Below are 20,685 nucleotides of genomic sequence, written 5' to 3'. Positions count from 1 at the left end.
AGTAGTTCAGCGACATGTGGAGGGCCAAAGGTCCCCCACAGCTGGTCTATGGGGAAGGAGAGGGGCCATTGTCACAGGATGTGTGACCTGGGAGCAAAGGATATGGAGAAAGGACCGCACCAAGCAGCAGAAGATTACTTCCTTGCAAAGAGCAGCTCAGCACCCCTGGCAGAATTGAGCTCCCTTGTGCCATGTGGCTCGTGCAGGAGCCAGATCCCCTCCCAGAACTGTTCTCTTAAGGCTCGTGGGCTCGTGAACAGTGCTGAAGAAACAGTGGTGGGTGAGGGAAGGACGTGGAGGCTCCTGTCCGCCACTGGTAGGTGGTCATATCTCCATGGCAACCCCATTTTTGCAGAGATAGAGAAAGGAATGAGATGGGGGGGGGAGGGATAAGGAGGGAGAGAAGCGACAGGTTGCCCCTCATCCTCAAGTCCTGCCTTGAAAAGGAAGGGCAGCTCAAGAGTGAGCCGTCAATACGGCTTTGAAAAATATACCGACGGACAGACAAGCCACATCAGCAGCAGCCTCAGGAACCGCACGGCATCTTCCCAGCTGCTTACAATCCCAGGCCCCTTTAAAAGGGGGGGCGGGGGGGACGCACACACACACACAAAGAGGAGCCTTTGAACCCCGGTCTTTGTTCCTTTCTGTTTTGCAAGCAAACAATCTGCACAAAACCTATTTCCCCCTTTTGCCAACAATCTCTGTGAGACACCCACCACCACCTACAAATCTCCGGGGGGGGGGGAGGAGTAACGTGTTAAGCAAGGCTGTCAGATCCTCCATCAACAATCTCACCGGCAGTTCATGCCCCCCCAGAAGCACCTTTCCTGCCCCCTTCCCCATCAATGCAGGGCTTCTGCAACACCTCCCTAATTAGCTGTGTTTTCCCCACCTGCAGGAAGAAAAGGGAACAAATCCACCTTGTCAAAGCACTTAAAGGTGTGCTGTCAGAGATGGGAGGCTTCCGGGAGGAGGGTGGGTGGAGAGAGAGAGCCATGAACAAACAAGTGCATGTGTGTGTTTTTTTCTTGGAGGGGCAGGGAACGGATTTGTTTTATTCTTCCCCACCTCCTCTGGATGTAACTGAGCAGGGCTTTGATTTGTTGTTGCTGTTTCAAGAGCTATTAGCATGAAGCTAAGATAGCAGGCAGAAAAGAACCTCGCTTGATAATGCACTGAAATTCAAGAAGAGGATTTTGGAAGGGGCGGGGGAAGTTAAGGTCAGAAGAAGAGTCCCCGGTGGATCCATTGATTTACTGCATTTGTATCTCAATTTTCTTTCTCCAGTGTGCCCAAGGTAGCACACCTCCTCTTTAATACCCACAACAACCATGTGAGGTAGGTTAGGCTGAGAGTGACTAGCCCATGGTCACCCAGAGAGCCTCATGATAGCTGAGTGAAGAGTTGAAACCTGGTCTACACCACCCTGGCTCTCAGTCTTGGATCAGGCCAAGACTGGATCCATCAACAGGCCCATCAACGTTTCCCCCTACTGGCCCAGCCAAGATGCTTCCCAGAAGCTCAGAAGGGTCATGGATAGCATTTCCCGAATGCTACCCCCAGGGCCCCCCACAGCAATGGGAAGACTGTTCATGGACATGGAGACTCCACATACCATGTTTCTCATCCGCAAATGCAACTAAAGCCCATTCAAAGCTCACCTAAGCAAGCAGCTCATCTTGCAGATGACAAGCAAGCAAACAACTGTACAAAAGAAGCCCTTGTTAGCGGAGCTAAGGTGCGGACTTTCAAGGCTCTGCCTTTCATTTTCCCTTCCCCTCACCCCCAGAGATGCTCTTCCTGTCAACTTTTTTTTTTTGGGGGGGGGGGGAGATGGAAAAAGAAAAGCATAAATAAAAAATGTTTGCACAAATCCGTTTTGCAAAATGAGTGGAGCGGGGCAGCAAAACAAAAAGACACCCCTCCCAATCCAGCAATTTGTCAGAAGAGACCTCATCCTTGCCAGACCCCAGCTCTTTCTCCTGTCTTCAATCATCTTTAGCTCTGAGGCTCAGTTTCTGTCGTCAAATCAGTCCCAAACACATCTTCCTATTCACTTCCTTTTTATTTTATTTTAAGCCTGCTGTTCCAATGCATCCTTTTGTTTCTTAGTGTAATTTTTCTTTTCTTGTATGATTTCTTTATTTTAAGGTTTCAGATTTCAGATTTCTCTTGACACAGGAGGAGAGTGGATGCAGCTTAGAGGTTGTGCCGGGGCTTTGGAAGCCCTGGGTTACCTTGCTGCATCATTTTGAGGTTTTCCTTTTAAAGCCTGAAATGGAGCTATTTGCAGCCTGCCCCTCCTTCCCTCAACAAAATGGCAGCAACCAAAGCCCACATTCTTCCTCCCTGCCATCCCCGAGAAGTCTCCCTCCTTGAGAGAGGACCCAAAAGGGAGCTGTTTAATTTAGAGAGAAAGATACTGCCTGCCTACTTGTGCTAAATTATTTTCACACTCTGCAGTGGAAGCTGATGCCTGCCTGTGAACTGGAGGCGGAGAAAGCGGTGGCGGGGAAGGAGGGAGGAAATAACTGGGAAATTAAGTGCTTAACTGATTTCTGCACTCTTCCTTTTTTCCCACCACTCCCCAGGGCATTGAAATGCTATGGTCCTGAACTGGCAGAGCTGCCAGGCTGGGCAGAATGATGTCTGTGTGGAACAGATACTATTGCAAGCCAGAACACAGCGGCTGTTAGGGACACCCAAACCACAACTATGGTGTCAACTCTCCAACCACCTCCATTGGCCTCATAAGAACATCAGAAGAGCCCTGCTGGATCAGGCCAATGGCCCATCAAGTACAGCATCCTGTTCTCATAGTGGCCAACCAGGTGCCTGTGAGAAAACAGCAGCAAGCAGGACCCAGGTACAAAAGCCCTCTCCCCTCCTGTGGTTTCCAGCAACTGGCATGCAGAAGCATTAGTGCCTCTAACTATGGCGGTAGAGCAAAGCTTCTATCACGGCTAGTAGCCATCCATAGACCTCTCCTCCATGAATTTGTCCAATTATCTTCTATATCCATCCAAGTTGGTGGTCATCACTTCCTCTTGCAGCAGAGAGTTGCAAGTTGAACCATGTGAACACATTCTTTCTTTTCTCTGTCCTGTCTCTTCCAACATTCATCTTCATCGCATGTGAGACAGGCAGAAAAACTTTTCTCCATCCATCTTCTCCATGCCATGTGTAATTTTATAAACTTCTCTCCTGTCAGCTCTTACTCATCTTTAAACTAAAAAGTCCCAAAAGCTGCAACCTTTATAGGGAAGTCACTCCACCTCCTTGATTATTTTGGTTGCCCTTATCGGAACCTTTTCCAACTCTGCAATAACATTTTTTTTAGTAGAAAAACAAGACTGTGAAGATTTGCAGTGGATTGGGAGTCTTGTGCGGGAGTGAAGAGTTAATAGTGCAAAGCATCCAAGCCAGCCTGCTGTCTGGGGCTGATGGGAGTTGCAGTCAAAAATATATGGTGGGCACCAAGTTGGGAAAGGCTGAATTAGAGATCAGTCAGACTATATTTATTGTTACTTTTTTGTAAGACAAGTGTGCCTAGCCTGTGGCCCTCCAACCCACCTGGACTACAAGTCCCATCTGTCCTGATGACTGGGGCTGATGGCAGCTGGAGTTCAACCAGGTCAGAAGGGTCATTGATGTAAAACTACATTCACGTCAGCTCAGAACATAAGAGCCCACTTTGGGCATCAGAGGGGACAGGAGGATGCAGTATTGGGCTGCTGCAACTGGCAGGCAGAATGAGCCCTACGAATTGGCTAGGCCTGGTATAAATATTCAAGAGCAGGGGTGGGGAAACTTTGTGGCTCCATGGGCCTCCTAGAAGGCCAAATTTGACAAGTGGGGAGGGCCACCTCTTGTCAATCAACTGACATCACAAATGATACCAGGGGATTTGGTGCTTTGAAGTCCCATTGTTGGGATTTCAAAGCATGCTGCTTCGAACAGCTCATTTGCTAAAGGGTTTAATCCCTGAGTGTCAGTTTATGAGCAAGTTTTAAATTCTGTTGTCATGGCTGCTTGCTGCTGGGAATAGGGCGTGCAGTTAACACGGGATCAAACTCAGCTGATGGGCGGGTGGGTTTCTTCTGGGGTGAAATTGCCTTGCCAGCCACGACTGGCCCACTGCCTGGAGAGTCCCACCCTACCTGCCCCTCCGCTTAAGAGCCTGGTAGGTGAAGAGATGAGCACCACCAGTTTTTAGTTTCCACAACTCACAGCTAGTGGTGGTGTAGTGGTTAGTGTCAGATTAGGACCAGGGTTCTGATCCTCACTCGGTCATGAAGCCCATTGGGTGGCCTTGCAGGCCAGTCACTGCCTCTCAGCCTAACCCACCTCACAGGGTTGCTGTGGGGATTAAGCGAGGTAGGGGAGAACCATGCATGCCACCTTGAGCTCCTTGGAGAGAAAAGGTGGGATATAAATGTAATAAACACCAACAAGGATTCCCTTTTATACATAACCAGGAAACACCCACCCCATTGCCCGGTTGCACAGTCGTGGCCGTGAACACAGGTTAGCATGCTCATTTCATCAACTGGAAAGCTGTGATTCCTGCTCAGCAGTGGGCTGATGACCCTCAGGGTCCCTTCCAACTCTACAATTCTATGAAAGAGGTGCAGGTGAAAAATCCATGCACTTAGCACAGTCAGGAAGAGTGAACTTGCTGTGCCATGCAGGTGGCTAAAAAAACGTTAACGAGGAACTAACCTGCATTAAGCCATCATGATTATGCACCCCCAGTCTGAAAAATTAACAGAGGATGGTGATTATTCATTGCTGTAGACGCAGCACACTTGCTTTCTTGTCAAACATCGTCAGCGGCTGCTCTCCCCGAACAAAGCCACTGCTAACTTATGAGCTGCTATCTGTCTGCCCACAGGCAAGCTCAGGTCCCTGGTATTAGGATCCCAGCAGCTGACTTTGAAGGACAGATCAGCCTCTTTGCCCACTCCCTCCCCTCTCTCCAGAAACCCCTGAGCTGCAAAGCCCCCTCCTCAGCAAAACATGACCTTTTATGTAGCTAGGAAGGGTGAAGTCACACAGCCAGAGGCAAAGGGAGGTGGGTAACATTTCAGACTCATTTATTCTCACCACCCAAAGGTGCCAAATTCACAGCACACTGGCTAGCGGTTCAAACTGGAGAAAAACGCAGCAAGGAAATGGGGAGAGTTGGTGGAAGGAGACGGATGTCAAGAACGTAAGAAGAGCTTGGTGGCTCAGGCTTATGGCCCACGCAGCCCATCATCCTGCTCTCACGGTGGCCAACCACCCTCCTGCGTCCAGCAACCAGCATTCAGAAACATTATGTGGAAACAGAACCTCACAGCCAGTATCCATTGAGAGTCTTAAGCTCCTTTGTTGATTTTGTCTGACCCTCTTTTAAAGCCACCCAAGTTAGTGTCCATCACTACACCTTGTGGTAGCAAATCCAGACAATGAGCGAGGGCCATTGCTTTCCTGTTTTCTCAGGGGTGTCTGGTTGGCTACAGATTCAAATGACAAGAAAGGAGATTCTAGCAAAACATTAGGAAGAATTTCCTGATGTTAAGAGCTGTTCTAAAGTGGAATGAACTCCCTTGGAAGGTGGTGGGCTCGGTTTCCTTGGAGGTTTTCACATAGAGGTTGGGTGGCCAACTGTTAGAGATTCTTTTGCTGTGATTCCTGCATTGCAGGAAGTTGGACTAGGTTGGACTCAGGGTACCTTTGAATTCTACAATTCTATTATCATAGGCCATCAGCTATAAAGACAACTTAAAATGAGTACACACACACACATTTCCTGCAGACAAATACTTGCTTTTCTAAAGAAAGTAAACAACAACAAAACAACAGTGAAGTCGGCAAGTATCTTCCCCCACGGTTCCTTTCTCGGACCCTTGATCCTCCCATAGTTCTTGGGGGCTTGAAAGATGAGAAGTGAAATTGACTAGAACAAAATGGAATTGACTACAGGCCCCCTCAAGACAACTGGATTTCAAAAAGACAAGAGCAGAGAAACAGCCTTAAATTCCCATCCTTAATTGCAAAACTGCTATCAATTAGAAGGAGAGATCAGAGGGGGAGATTTATGCTTAGCTGAGCAAAGAAATTGACAGGGAGGAGAAAAGTTTTTTAAGAGAGAGAGAGAGAAGAGGAAGGGAGAACTGTGAATGTTCGTATTAATTAAGGCAAGGCCTAGGGTGAACAGTTCAGTGGCTGATCTAAGGCACAGTGAGCTAAGATGAAGCCATCCCCCCCACCAACAGCTCATTTTAAAAAAGTTCTGCCACCACTTTTGAGGACAATAAAGGTTGTTTCAGACCAGTGTAAGCACAAGGCCTAGAAACAGAGAGACACAAAACATACACTCTTCAAATTCCTAATCAGCCACTAGTGAATGAGCTTCAGGAAAGAGTTATCATCCAGCTTTTTTGTGAATCAAACCCACCTCCTGTCCCTTCCAAGGTGACTTGCACAGAGCTGTCTGTGGAATGTTTACATGGTGTGCAAATGGAAATGAATTGGTGACATTTTCAAGCATCCTTCTAGCTCAGCCATCACCAGCCTGCTACCTGCCAGATCTTTGGGACTACATCTCCCATCATCCCCAGTGTCACATGTTGAGTGGGACTGATGCAAGTGGTGGTCCACAACAGGGTGTCAGGTGCGGGCAGACTGCAGGCTTGTGGGATCCAATTTGAAATGTTTTTGTTTTTTACTGGAACCCCAAGATTCACCACCTGGAGCTACATGGTTTGGTGAAGAGAAAGTGAGGATCCTCGTTGAATTAAGGAAGCCTCTGAATGTAGGCTTAGCAAAGGGGTTTGTTTTCAGGACTAGAACTGAGCTTGAAGTTTTGTCACACAAAAACCCACTCCTGGTTTCCGATAAGAAGAGCCTGGCTGGATCAGTCCAGCATCCTGTTCTCATAGTGGCCAAGCACAGTGCCTGAGCACAAGAGCGCCCCCCCCCCCGTGATTTCCAGCAACTGGTATTCAGAAGCAGTCCTGCCTGCAGAGCAGAGCCATCGTGGCTAGTAGCCATCAACAGCTCTCTCAGCCATAGGCGCCGACTCCATGGGGCTTGAGGGGGCCCGAGCCCCCTCAAAAATTCGTTTGGGGGGGCAGAGCCCCCCCAATAATCTCCGGCGCCCCTCCAGCAGAGCGCCATCGCCGCCCCTCCCCCAGCCCAAAATGCACAGGGTCGGGCTGCATGCCTCCTGCCCTCCCTCCCGAGCAAAAGCTCCACCCAATTTCCTTCGGAGCTGATTAATAGGCGCAGCACGCTCTCCCCTATTCGCTCACGAGGAGGCGGCGCCACTTTATTTGCATATTCATGAGCTTATTTATTATTCATGAGCTCCCCCCCCCCAATATTTTTTATAAGTCCGCGTCCCTGCTCTCAGCCATGAATTCGTCTAACTCTCTTTTAAAGTCACCAGGTTAGCAGCCATCACTGCTTCCTATGGAATTGAGTCCCCTAGTCTAACTATGCTCTGTGTGAGGAAGTACAACAGCTTTTGTTAGCGACCTAGAAGAAAATAAAAAGCACATTATGAATACTGGAAGCTTTCTAACACACCTTTTACTCTAATCCTAGACGAGATGTCCAATATATCCCTAACAAGTGCACAAGCTATCCCACCTTTTTCTCCAAGGAGCTGAAAGTGATGTAAATGGTTCTCCCCCTGCTTAATTAACCCCACAACAACTCTGTGAGGTAGGTTAGGCTGAGAGGCAGTGGCTGGCCCTGTGAATTTGAACCCTGGTCTCTCCCAGGTCCTGGTCTGACACTCTTATAACACCACACCACACTGGCTCTGGACTATGAAAATTAAATGAACTTGGGAACAGTTTGCATATTTTATACAAGGTTTAAGGATTCAGCTTTTCTCCTCCTCTCTTCCAACATGCCTCTCTGACCCTTACATCTTTGACACATTGTGAAATCCATCCCTTATCGCCCCCATTTGAAGGGGAAGGGGGAACTCTTCAGAACCATTTTTGTCACTGTTGACAGACCTGTCACGGCCGCCTTTCCTCAGCTTGTCTGAGGAGAACATGGAAGAGGCAAAGGGGGAGCCTTTCTTTACATAATTTGGTCAAGTGTTGCTGTTTCAGGATGCGCAGGTGCCACAGCTTAACCAAGACAGGTGGGAGAGGCAGCTGCAGCACCTCATCATGCAAAGTAACAAACAAACAAACAAACAAACAAACAAACAAACAAACAAACAGCAGCCCAAAGCCAATCACCTTACATTTACCAGCTCTTTTTCAAAATATTTATTTATTTACCTATTATTTCTTTACTAGATTTCTATCTAAAGAGATACTAGGGTGGCATCAGCTTTCAGAGGAGTTGCCGCCCACCCAGAGCCCATGGGATCGCCAGTCCTTTGGGCCACATTCAGACCATAAGTTTAGAGCCTGTGATATCACTTTAAACAGCTTCCACCAAGGGATCCTGGGAGCTGTAGGTTGTTAGAGGTGCTGAGAGTTGTTAGGAGACTCACTCACCGGGCTGCTATTCCCAGAGTCCCCCGTGAAGAGGGCTTGTTACACCGCTCCGGGAATTGTAGCTCCGTGAGGGGAAGGTGGAGAAACAACTCTAAGCACCTGTAACAAACTACAGCTCCCTGTCCACATTTTCCTCTGCCTCTGCCCACCAGTGGCATGTGGCCTCTGGAAGGTTGCCCACAAAGGCATGCAGCCCTCACCCCTGGTGCAAGTACAGAGCTAGATGAACCTAACTTAGAACAAGGCCAAAGGCGCCAACTTGCCTCCCACACTGGAGGGCAGGGCCATCACATGACAAATTATGTGATGTCATGTGATTCATCTGCCCCAGTGGGATGTGTGGTGGGGAGAAGAAGGCTTCATTCTCCTCACAGCATGCACCAGGGGGCAGGATATGTGGAGGGCAATATTCGCCCTCGCTCATCAGGTGGGGGCTGGGGTGTCCAGAAGGCACCTGATGGTGACAGGGTATGTCAGCCCCCTCAATATTGGGGGGGCGGGGGCGGGTCCCCAATTCAGAATATTGAGCCCCTAGCACCCCCTATACCTGGTGCCGGCAGATAAGACAGTTCTTACGTTCCTGTGTAACCCACCAACTGTCCCCTCACCTCCCACCCAATCTGGCCTGCTCCCTCTTGGCTTCTTTATAAGCCACAGGGCTTGGCTGGGAGGACAGAGCCTTATCTCATTTGTGCAAAAAGCCCAGGAGGACTGGGTGGGTTTTCGTCTGGTCTAGCACAGCCCCACCAGGACCAGCGAGCCCATGCAGATGGCATATTTTTGGCTTTCTAATAACCACCCAACCCACCCTTTTCTGCAAAGCGGAAAGCTTTTCTCCAAACAGATGCCAAGTCGGGGACGGCTTCCTTTGCCCTCTTTGCATTTTGAGCATCGGAAAGAGATCAGGGAGGGAATAATCAGGGCTGCTGCTCCAGCGCCTTCCCAAGCAGAGAGAGGTAATTGAAAAACGCCTGCCTTTTGTCTGGAAAGCTCCTCACGGCGGCACCAGGCACATGGCGAGACATACGCTCGGTGGCTGCGGAGCCTCGGAGAAGGAAGCCAGCGGCGTTGGGAGCCACTGTTTGGAAGCCAAGTTACGGAGACTCTTAGAAATCAAATGCTGGAGAGATCATAATGAACAGCAGGCAGGGAGGTCATGATAGTAGCTGAAAATCTGGTGTAGTTGCAATGTCTGGGAGACATTATTATTATTAAGTAAATTTGTTAGTCACTTTATCTTGCCCAAGGCAAATTAAAGGCAAAATAAACAAACAAAAACCCCACATAGATACATTAAAACCAAGTGGGAGGCAAGGTATATTTAAAACATCCCACCCATTTCTAGAAGGTCACAGATAGTGAAAGGCCTGGTTTATAGAGGAAGGATTTTGCAAGGCACCTAAAGATATATAATGATGGTGTCAGGGGCAGAGCCCAGTGGCCAGAGCATCTGCTAAGTGGGCACAAGGTTTCAGGTTCAATCCCTGGTGGCATTTCCATGAAGGGCTTGGAGACAACCTCTGTCTGAAGCCCGGAGAGCCTCTGGCAGTCAGTGTTGACAATACTGAGCTAGATGGACATAAGAATCTAAGAAGAGCCCTGCAGGATCAGGCCTATGACTCATCTAGTCCAGCATCCTGTTCTCACAGTGACTGACCAGATGCCTTTGGGAAACCAGCAAGCAGGATTTGAGGACAGAGCAGGGACTTTTGTGTGTGTTTGCACGGAAGAGTCCCATCAGCCTCCACCTCCACTCTGAAGTGGTGCAGCCAGATACAAACCTGCCATCTCATTAAGAACGAGGCTCTATCACAAGATAGGCTATCCCTGCATTCTGTCATACACAGCCATGCTTCCCTCTTCATCCACTTGTTGCAAGTTTTAGCAACAGATCACCAATCTGTCTCACATTCCACACTACTGTTTTCTCTTCTACCCTTCAGGTCATTCAGAAGTCGAACTAACTGGTTCTCTTGGCAAATCCCACCTTGCCAACTCCGTCCTTCATTCTCAAACTCCCCGCCACCCATAACTCTGAATCTTCTTACTGTGCAGGAGCTGTGTGTACAATCTGCCGGGGCTCTATCACATCCCCAACATTTTGCATCAGCTGATTTATAGGTTCCCCACTAATTTATATTGTGTTAAATATTAGCGAAATGTAACTTGGTACATTTTTCCTTCATTTGGCATGCCTATGGATTCCAAGGGTATCTTATGTCAGGCCCATTTCCATGCATCTTGAAGAACGCTAAACTTTAGTTCTTTCCCCAGTTTGGTCCAATGCGGATGAGTTGCCATGTTGCTCGTGAGCTGTGGCTAGTCACTGAGCTAAATAGACTGGCGGTCTGAGGCAGCTTTGTTTATTCCTATGTCCAGCTCTTGGGTGCCTAGTACAAAGCAAATATTGACTAGATACAGATGGTGCTCACTAAGAGCATAAGAACTTAAGAATAGTGTGCTGGATCAGGCCAACGGCCCATCCAATCTGGCATCCTGTTCCCACAGTGGCCAACCAGATGCTCATTGTGGGAAACTCACAAGCAGGACCCAAGCTCCCCTCCTGCAGCTTCCAGTAACTGATATTCCAAAGAATTTCTGCCTCTGACTATGGAGGCAGAGCAGAGTCATTTTGGCTAGTTGCCATTGATCGTCGTATTCTCGGTGAATTTATCTAATCCTCTTTCAAAGCTATCCAATTTGGTGGGAGGGAGTTCCATAGTTTAACGATGCACTGCGTGAAATATGACTTTCTTTTATCTGTCCAGGTTCTTTCAACATGCAGCTCCATAAGATGTTAGTCCCAGAGTTACGAGAGAGGGAGACAAACTTTTCTCTGTCAATTTTCCCCACGCCATGCATAACTCCTGTCACATGAACACTCGCCTTCCCTCTAAACTAAAAAGTCCCCAGCGCTGCAACCATTCCTCCTGGGGGAGTCGCTTCATCCCCTTGGTCGTTTTGGTCGCCTCTTTCCCTGAATCTCTTCCAACTCTACAACATCCTTCTTGAGGTGAGGCGACCAGAACTGTACACAGTATTCCAAATGCGGTCACAGCTCAGAGGGGGAAAGTGCTTTTCTCGCCGGGGCTAATTGCTAGCTAAATGGAGGATACCTGTGTTGGCAATTGGCAAATTGATTAGGTGCAAAATAAGGTATCAGAAAACATCCAGAGCTCTTGCTCCTTCCAGACAATGAGGGCCACTTTGTTTCCTATTAATGAGGACGGCTAGTGCATGCCAAAGTTTCCTTCGTCCGCCTGCTGCATGAGCCTGTGCTCTGCCAATGGAGCCGAGGAGTTAAGGGAGATGCCCTGAGAGTGGTCGCCTGGGTAACACCCTTGCCATGGAGCTTTGCTAGTTAAATTTGATTGGCAAGAACAGTTCGCACCATTAAGGAAAGGAGAAATGAAATTCTGAGGACCAGCAGCCATGCCAGGCAATTGAAATTAAAAGACTGACAGCCAAGTAGAACGGGGATGGGGGTGAAACCCACTCCTATGAACCGCAGGAGTCCCCGAGGCTTTGAAACCAAGAAAGTTAAACAGTTGGGATGGAAATGGAGGCAGATGATCTGCAAATGTGCACACACACACATGCACACTTCACATTAGAACATCCCACTGAGGATCAATTAACTCCTCAAACCACCGCAAATAAGGCTGACATCCTGCAGACAGCAGATGAGATAATAAATAAATTATATTCACTGTTATGCACGGTGTCTGGGCTGCATTCCTCCAAACAGCAAGGAAAGTCTGAGTGTTTGTGGGGGTTGGGAAGGGAGAAATCACGAAAAAGAATGAAAAAAAGAGATCTGTAAAAAAGAAAAAAAAAATCTCTGCACATAGAGAACTATGTTGAGAGATGCCATAGGTCAGGGGTAGAGCTACTTTACATAGGAATGCAAGAAGAGGCTGCTGGATCAGGCCAATGGCCCATTTACTCCACAATCCTGCTCTTAAAGTGGCCACCCAGATGTCTCAATAGGAAACTCACAAGCAGGATTCAAGCGTGCAGTTTCAGAGCCATCATGGATGGTAACCACTGAGAGCCCTCTTCTCCATGAATTTGTCCAATCCTCTTTTAAAGCCATCCAAGTTGGTGGCCATGTCTGCCTCTTGTGGGGGTTCTATAGTTTGGCTATGCTCTGAGTGAACAAGTCCTTTCTTTTATCTGTTCTGCATCATGTCCACAAGTTCTAGCATTATGATAAAAGAGGCAGGAAAAACTTTTCTCTATCCATGCCAGGCATAATTTTGTAAACTTTTATCATGTCACATCTTACTCGTCTTTTCTCTGAACTAAAAAATCCCAAAGGCCGTAACCTTTCTTCATAGTGAGTCATTCCTCGAGCTGACGAGGCTCATTGCACAGTAACAAGAAACAAGAGCCTTCATTATCATTTATCTGGTCCTGTGGAACTCTCCGCCAATAGAGATTCAGCAGGTGCGTTCAGTTTCAACTTTTAAATGTCTGCTGAAAACTCTTCCATTCCACCAGGCCTATGTAGGCAATTAAGAATACATCCTTCCGCAATGGTTAACTGACGCCTATTTTTAACCTTTCAATAGTTTTTATTGTAGTACAAAACATCTGGGGACCACCACATTGGTGAAGCCTGTTCTATATACGGCAGCCTCCGGAACCCATGCTCTGCTCCTTCCCCTCCACCCTTTAAAGACCAAATCATTATGATTCTGCTCCATAGGTAGCTTTCTCAGAATCGCTGCTTCATTCCAAGGTGCCTTGCCTTCTTTCTCTACCAAGTCTCCATTTTAAAATGTTTGAATGGCTTCACTCTGTGCATCTGAAGTGTCATGCGAGTGTTGTATAAAGTGCATTTATGATATATTAAAAGTGCTCTCAGCCAATTCTGGAAAGTTCTGGGGGGGTGTCATTTATTTTCAATATCAAGGACACAGGATATTAATTCTGAAAGCAAAACAAAACACACCTTGGTACAGTCTGGGATCTTTTTTCTTTTTCTTTTTGGTAAGCAATGAATTTAATGAAGTTTGGATCTAATTCCACTCTTCTGCGGCTGCCTTTGCTAATAAGTTGGGCAAGATTTCAGCAGAAAGAACAGCTGGGACAATTTCTGTCATTTGGCATCCCCAAGGCCTTGGGGTTTTGACTGCTAAATTTGGACACTCGGTTCTCATTTCTGTAATAGCTTTTTGCAATGTTCCCAGGGAGAGGTATATCAAAGCCCGTTAATGCAAATATGTGCTTCCACTTTCTTAGAATGCTTCCAGACAACCTCCCTTGTTACAAAGAGAAATGGCAAGTAGTTTTGCTGACAAGACTATCTCCAGGTGTGGAACCTGGAAATGGGTGTGGCTAGAGGCAACGCATGAACAGCTCAGCTGGTTCAGAATAAAGTTTAGTCCAGCATCCTGCTTCTCACAGCAGCCAATGAGATTTACCCAGGCCTTGAATGCCAATAAAGCCATCATAACTAGCAGCTACTATCATCCACACCTTAAAGGTAGAGGAAGAGGGGATCCCTAGCATGGAATTTGCCTTTTTCACAGCTACCAAAAACCATTTTCCTTGGTTTGCCAATATCCTTTATTAACTGGACACAGTGTTCCAGGTGAGGTGGAATAGGGTGATACTATTACTTCCTGCAATCTGGACACAAAATTTGTGTTGATGCAACCCTAGAATAAAACTAGCCTTTCTGCATGACACTGCTGACTCCAGCTTAGACAGTGGCCTATTAAAACCACTATAGCTATTTCACATGTACCAGCTGTTAAGCCAGGAGTCTCTCATATGTGCATCTGATTCTCGTTACCCACTGGGACATTTGCCAGTCTCCAATCTCACAACACTTCACCCCTTCTCCAATGATTGAATCCGCTTCATCAGATGCATGAAGTGCAATCCTGAGTTGATTGTATAATGGCATAATCTTTAATACAGTATAACGTCTGTTAGTCTTTAAGGTGCTGTAGGCTCTTTGTTGTTTTTACCGTCAACAAACTAAAATGGCTACTACTCTGGAAATTATTTTCCATGATAGCATCTAGTGCAGGGTTGGGCAGGCTTTCAGATATACTTTGCTTTTAACTAGAACCCCAAGATATACCAACCAGAGCCAGGGGTAAAAAAAGTGCGGATAGAATTAAAGAAGAGCCCATTCCGAGACCGGGAAATTGTTTTTCAGCAGCAAAACTGAAACTGAGTTCACCATCCTTTCACGCAAAAGTCCGCTCTGGATTAGCTATCAAGTTTAGGTTGGATGAAAAGTCATTTTGGTGTCACGTTTTTAAATAACTAGGAAGCAGGAAAACAAAAACCCCTCTGCAACTCACCTGGAGATCTATTAATAGATACCAGTTTATCTCTTTACCCACTTATGGTCAAGTAAAAGGTAAAGGGACCCCTGATCATTAGGTCCAGTTGTGGACGACTTTGGGGTTGCGGTGCTCATCTTACTGGCTGAGGGAGCCGGCATACAGCTTCCGGGTCATGTGGCCAGCATCTGGCGAACCAGAGCAGCGCACGGAAACACCATTTACCTTCACGGTGGAGTGGTACTTATTTATCTACTTGCACTTTGATGTGCTTTTGAACTGCTAGGTTGGCAGGAGCAGGGACTGAGCAACGGGAGCTCACCCCGTCGCGGGGATTCGAACCACTGATCTTCTGATCAGCAAGCCCTAGGCTCTGTGGTTTAGACCACATCACCACCCGCGTCCCACTATGGTCAAGTAGACAAACACAAAACAAAACAAAACAAGCAAACAAAAACAGATGGAGCCAGTGATTCATTGTGTCATGAGTTCAACACACACATGCAAATGGTAGCCAATGAAATGTAGTGGGAGGTGGGGAAATCTGCAATGTTTTGACATCATCATTTACTTGGTGTTACAGGGAGACCATAAGAGAAAAAGTGGGATGCCACATTCAGTGATAGGCCCAGTCTCATCCTGTTTCAGTCTAATTCCACATATGCAGGAGAGAGAAGAGCTTGACTGCTATAATGTATTGAGGTACTGAATGTTATTTCCCTCCAATACTGCTGTTCATGACACACACAGATACACAGCAATCGTGGAATGATGCATTTCAATGGCAGGCAAACAAGTGAAAGCAAGAAAGTGGAAAGGAAAATGGCAGGACAGATCTGGGAGAAGTCTCTGGGGAGCTGGAGTTTGTCCACAGTCAGCTTTCCGGGTCATGTGGCCAGCATGACTAAACTGCTTCTGGCACAATGGAACATCATGATGGATACCAGAGCACACAGAAAATGCTGTTTATCTTCCTGACGCAGCAGTACCTATTTATCTACTTGTGCTGGTATGCTTTCAAACTGCAAGGTTGGCAGAAGCTGGGAAAGAGCAACAGGAGCTCACCCCATCGCGCGAATTCGAACCGCCGACCTTCTGATCAGCAAGCCCAAGAGGCTCAGTGGTTTAGATCACAGCGCCACCACGTCTCTTGTTAGGTATAACACACATACACACAATATGAACATATAATATCTAGACCAGGATTCACGGACCTCGCACCCTGCAGGTGTTTCAGACTAAAACTGCCATCAGCCCAACAAGCATGGCTACGGCAAAGGTTGGTGAAGGCTGTTCTACAGCTACAGATAAGTGCTGACAATGACCATGGAAAAATGTGTCCACCAGATTGAAGCTGGTAGCAGGCAAGACATTTCACGTAGATTCCTACTGATTTGGAATAGATCATGCAGCCTCTCGTAGGCCAAGTAATTAGTCTTCCATCCACGCTTACTGAGGTGGAGATTGCCATCTCAACAGAACACAGTTCTGTTCTGTTTCTTCTTTACTGTCAATGTGGATCTTTAGGGATGTTTGTCTTGATTTTCTAACCCTCCTTTTTTTGATGATTTACACTCAAGCAGATTCCTGCTTGCATTTCCATTTAAGATTTCGAGTGTAAACAGGACGTCGCAGAGATACTTCTTCAAACAGACTTACTGATATCCCAGCTTCCCCAGACAGCATACAAGCCTACACAAACCAGGAACGCACCCAGTTACAACCCAGTGGGTGGTAGGAGAGAACCATCCCATAGATCATAGGAAATGGTAGGATTGGGGGGGGGGGTTATGGAAGCCAGCAGCAGGAGCTCATCCTACCTCAATTCGGCCAGTGTCAGGCTGGAACCCACGGGAAGGGTCCTCGGTCGTCACTCGGCACTGGATGGCGCATCCATTGATCCGCACATTGTCCTGTTTGAGGCCCAGGTCAGGAAGGCTCTTCCCCTCAGAGATGTGGATTTGGGCATGGACGAGGTCCACACTGAAAAGGAAGGGAAGGAGAGAGTCAGAGAATGTGTGTGAAGCTTGGCGTAATTCCTCAGGCATTTTGTGTCTTGTGCAGATATTTATTTACTTATTGCATTTATATTTATTTATTTATTTACTTATTGCATTTATACCCCACCTTATTGTCATATGTGTGGAGGAAAAACTTAAACACGTTGCAGAGTTCAGCAGAGTTCCAGAGGCAATATTTCATCCAGCAGAGCTTTTACTTGTGCTGAAGGCAAATAAGTCTGCTGCAACTGGATTTCTTCTGGACTGTGCCAATTCTGATTGTAATGCATTTGGTGACCATTATGCTCATTTGCCTTCAGCACAAGTAAAAGCTCTGATGGATGAAGTACGATTGCCTCTGGTCTATTTTTGGGAACTCTGTAACGTGTTTAAGTTTCCCCTCCACATGTATGTCACTTATATCCTCCAAAGAGCTCGAGGCAATGTACATAGTACCCTCCATTTTATCCTTGCAACAACCCCTGTGAAGTCGGCTAGGCTGAGAGGAAGTGACTGGTCAGAGGTCCCTCAGCGAGCCCCATGGCCAAGTGAGACTAGAATCCGGGTCTCCCAGGTCTAACCACTACACCTCACTCTCTTTCAGGACAGTCCTTTTTGCATCTGCCTCTGTCTCATGGCTCTGCCTTTGGAAGAGTTCCTTTCATCACCTTTTGTGAAGAGAGGCTGTGGGGCTGAGAGGCTGTTTTTGTGGTGCACAATCAAGGAGGAAGGAGAAGCCATTCCACCCTCGACCCTCCAGATCTGCCCTGTCTCTGGTCAGCTTGGCACTAGTCTTTTTCTCTGCAGGGAAAATATCCTGTTTTGGCTTCTTGATCAGTCTCGTTGTGGTTGTTTTGTTAGCTTTTGGCCTCTTTTACCTCTCCTCTTTTCTTTATTTGCTTGTCTCATCATCCCCTCCCCCTTTCCCCTTCGTTTGTGATTCTGTACAAGAACAAGAATTGGCTTCATTGGTTAATCACAATGATGCTATTGAGGAATTTAAGTCCATAACACCCGCTGAGCGTCGGCTAATTCTCCCGCATACTCGAAGATGAAGAAACCTTAATCTGTTTTGGTCAATTTGAGTTAACCCATTATCCGTTGAAAGATAAAAGATCGTGAAAATTGACTGTAGCTTTGTATATGTCTGGTTATATCACCTGAGCAAACATTTGCTATTCTGTGTCTCATTTCTTAAGTTTACATTTTCAAAGTTTAGTTCTTAATAAAAAATATATAAATTTAGTTAAGTTTTAGTTTCTTTAGTCTGGGGATTTTTTTAAAAAAAGTCCTTTATGACTGAGTTCACCTTTAAAACAAAACAAAACAAAACAAAACAAAACAAAACAAAACTCCCTTGGTGCCCACCCTAACCAAAAGTGCTGTGCTGACTGGATGTTAGTTCTGCCCCTTGTTGGGGGTCTCCCACCTCCAATTTTCTGTGAAGGAGATGGCTAATGATGACTAATATAACGCGCAGCGTAAATTAATAATTCAGAATTTTAAAGAATAAGAGCTTTACTGAGTTAAAATAAACTTCTTCATAAACAACATGGTTCCAAACAGTTTTACTGAGATTACATACTGACTCTGCTCACAACTGAGACAGACTAACTCTGACTGAAATCTTACGGAGAACACACAGAGAAAATAGCTGTTAAGTCACATGTCAGAGTGACTCAACAGTTAGCAGTTAGGCCTGAATAACTTTAGTAGGCCCAAATGATTGTGCAGTCCCAGCACTTCCCAGCCTGCTTTGCTGCTTCTGCCCTCATGTGTCTTTGTCACATGACATAATAGCCCTGAGGGCTATGCTCCACATCCATGGTCCAAGCCAGTAATGCTTCTGAATGCCAGTTGCTGGAAACAACAGGAGGGGAGAGGGCTCTTGTACGCAGGTCGTGGGCCATTGGCCTAATCCAGCAGACTCTTGCCATATTCTTATGTTCTTAAGGGCATGCAGGGACAGAGAAAGATTCAAGTTTTGTGTGCACTGCAAAATCGAGTGTTTTTCCCACCCCCACCCCCAGTCTCCTTTCCTGACAGAGAGCAGGCATCCAGAAATATCATCCAGATGTCCCAACTCCCTGGGCCCTCTTCTGAACCCGTAACCATCCTCCTTGCGTCCTGAAAGAGTGCATTCCCCCGTTCACCAAGTGGCCTCAATCTGTCTTTGGCAAATGGAACTGCCTGTCGCCGGCAGCCAAGAGGGAGGGCAGCCAGCCAGTATGCATTCATGGGCAACCTCCAAATGGTGCCCTGGAGTTTGCAAAGAGGAGTTGGGATACAGGGTTCTGGGATTTTATGTGCATACCTTTATATGCACACCGAAGGAGGGAAGGAATTGTGGGCCTGATTTTAAGGACAGGCCCACAGTTCCTTCCCTCCTTCGGTCCCACCACCAAAGCATTTATCTGATGATCTTTTTAAAAAATCTGCTTGCCATTTCATTGCTGCTATTAAAGCAGTGGCTGCGTTGTCAGAAAATGGGCCAAACAGCTGGGATTGCTAGCGGTCGACCCTTCTGAGCCAGTGGGGGGCAAAGGAGCTCCTAAGCAAATTCCTGCAGCTCCACTTTGTAGCAACTGAAGCTTCAGGGCAACCTTTTAGGGCAGCCCCATATACAGCGCATCACAGCAGTCCAGCATGGCTGTTAACGGACGCATATTTCCCTGAGATCTAGCTTAGGGCTGCAGTTGAAGAATTAGCCCAAGCTGGTAAAAAATTTACTGCAATCCACTCCTTGTGGGGCTGCCCTTGAAGACAACTTGGAAACTTCAACTGATCAAAAATGTAACAGCTAAATTGTTAGCTGGGGTTCCGTTTAGATCTCATATAACCCTTGTTTTAAAAGAGCTGCACTGGTTGCCAGTTTGTTTCCAGGCCCAATTCAAGGTGCTCATGTTGGTGTTTAAAGACCCCAAATACCTGAAAGACTGCCTCCAGGCTCTTCTTAAGTTCTTATGGCCAACCTTACAACCAGCTCTGCTGCCTTCCCTGGGGGTTCCAGCACTGGATTGGAACCCAACACGGAGGCCCTAAGCTGCGGAATGTGCTCCCCTCCAAGGTTGCATCAATGCTGCAAAAATTTCTTAGGCTGGTCAAGATGCACATTTTTGCTCAGGCTTATGAAAGGGTGAGGTAAGGTGATGGTTTTAATCGATTCGCTCTCTTGGCTGTATCATATTGCTTTGCTGCTGCTTATGTTTAATTTCAATTCCATTGTAGGTTTACTTGTATTTTTATATTGTGTAACTCCCCCTGGGTGAAGGGCAGGTAATAAATCTCACTATTAAACAAAATAAAAATCGAACACAAATATCCACAGTGCACCTTTCTCACAAAGGCTCCAAACTCTCCTGTCTTAACCAGGATTTACTGTTGTTGTTGTTGTTGTTGTTGTTGTTGTTGTTGTTGTTGTTGTTGTTGCTGCTGCTGCTGCTGCTGCTGCTGCTGCTGCTGCTATTAATTGCTGCTGCTCTTCAAAATTTGTAGCCCACCTTTCTACTCAAGGTAGCTTACAGTCCAAAACAGAAATCAGTGAACAATGAAAGAAAGCAGCAACAATTCTGATTGAAAGAGACTGTTAGAATATATGCAGCAGTAAAGGTGAAGTTGTTCCGGATGTTGGGGATCACAGCTGAAAAGTCCTTGCCTCAATAACCTACATTTATGACAGTGGAGGTGGGTGGGGAGCCCAGAGCTGAGCCCCAGAAGTGGAGCCAAGTTGCTGGGCTTGTTTGTATGGAAGAAAGAGCTTCCTGAGATGGTCTGTTCCCAGGCTGGGGGGTAGGGGGCAGAGAAGTTTTTACCATTTGTCTGAGGGTGTACTTAAGATCAGGTTTCTGCACAGCAAAGATACTCAAA

The 20,685-nt window shown here is 46.8% G+C and overlaps 1 protein-coding gene and 1 long non-coding RNA gene across 12 annotated transcripts in view; both read right to left on the bottom strand.

Annotated features, from left to right (window-relative positions):
• Positions 1–20,685, bottom strand: part of PC (pyruvate carboxylase) — a 268,658-nt gene that overhangs the window by 120,552 nt on the left and 127,421 nt on the right. For all 11 annotated transcript variants that reach the window (XM_081175517.1, XM_081175510.1, XM_081175511.1 and 8 more), the window contains one exon: positions 16,639–16,801. In XM_081175517.1, coding sequence (XP_081031643.1) covers positions 16,639–16,801 — 163 coding nt within the window. The remainder of the gene's footprint in view (positions 1–16,638; positions 16,802–20,685) is intronic.
• LOC308576354 overlaps positions 1–20,685 on the bottom strand; it is a 251,618-nt gene that overhangs the window by 157,362 nt on the left and 73,571 nt on the right. The window lies entirely within an intron of this gene.

The sequence above is a fragment of the Podarcis bocagei genome (assembly GCF_964188305.1).
Source record: "Podarcis bocagei genome assembly, chromosome: 16".
Lineage (NCBI taxonomy): Eukaryota > Metazoa > Chordata > Lepidosauria > Squamata > Lacertidae > Podarcis > Podarcis bocagei.
This window is presented reverse-complemented; position numbering and strand designations above follow the sequence as displayed.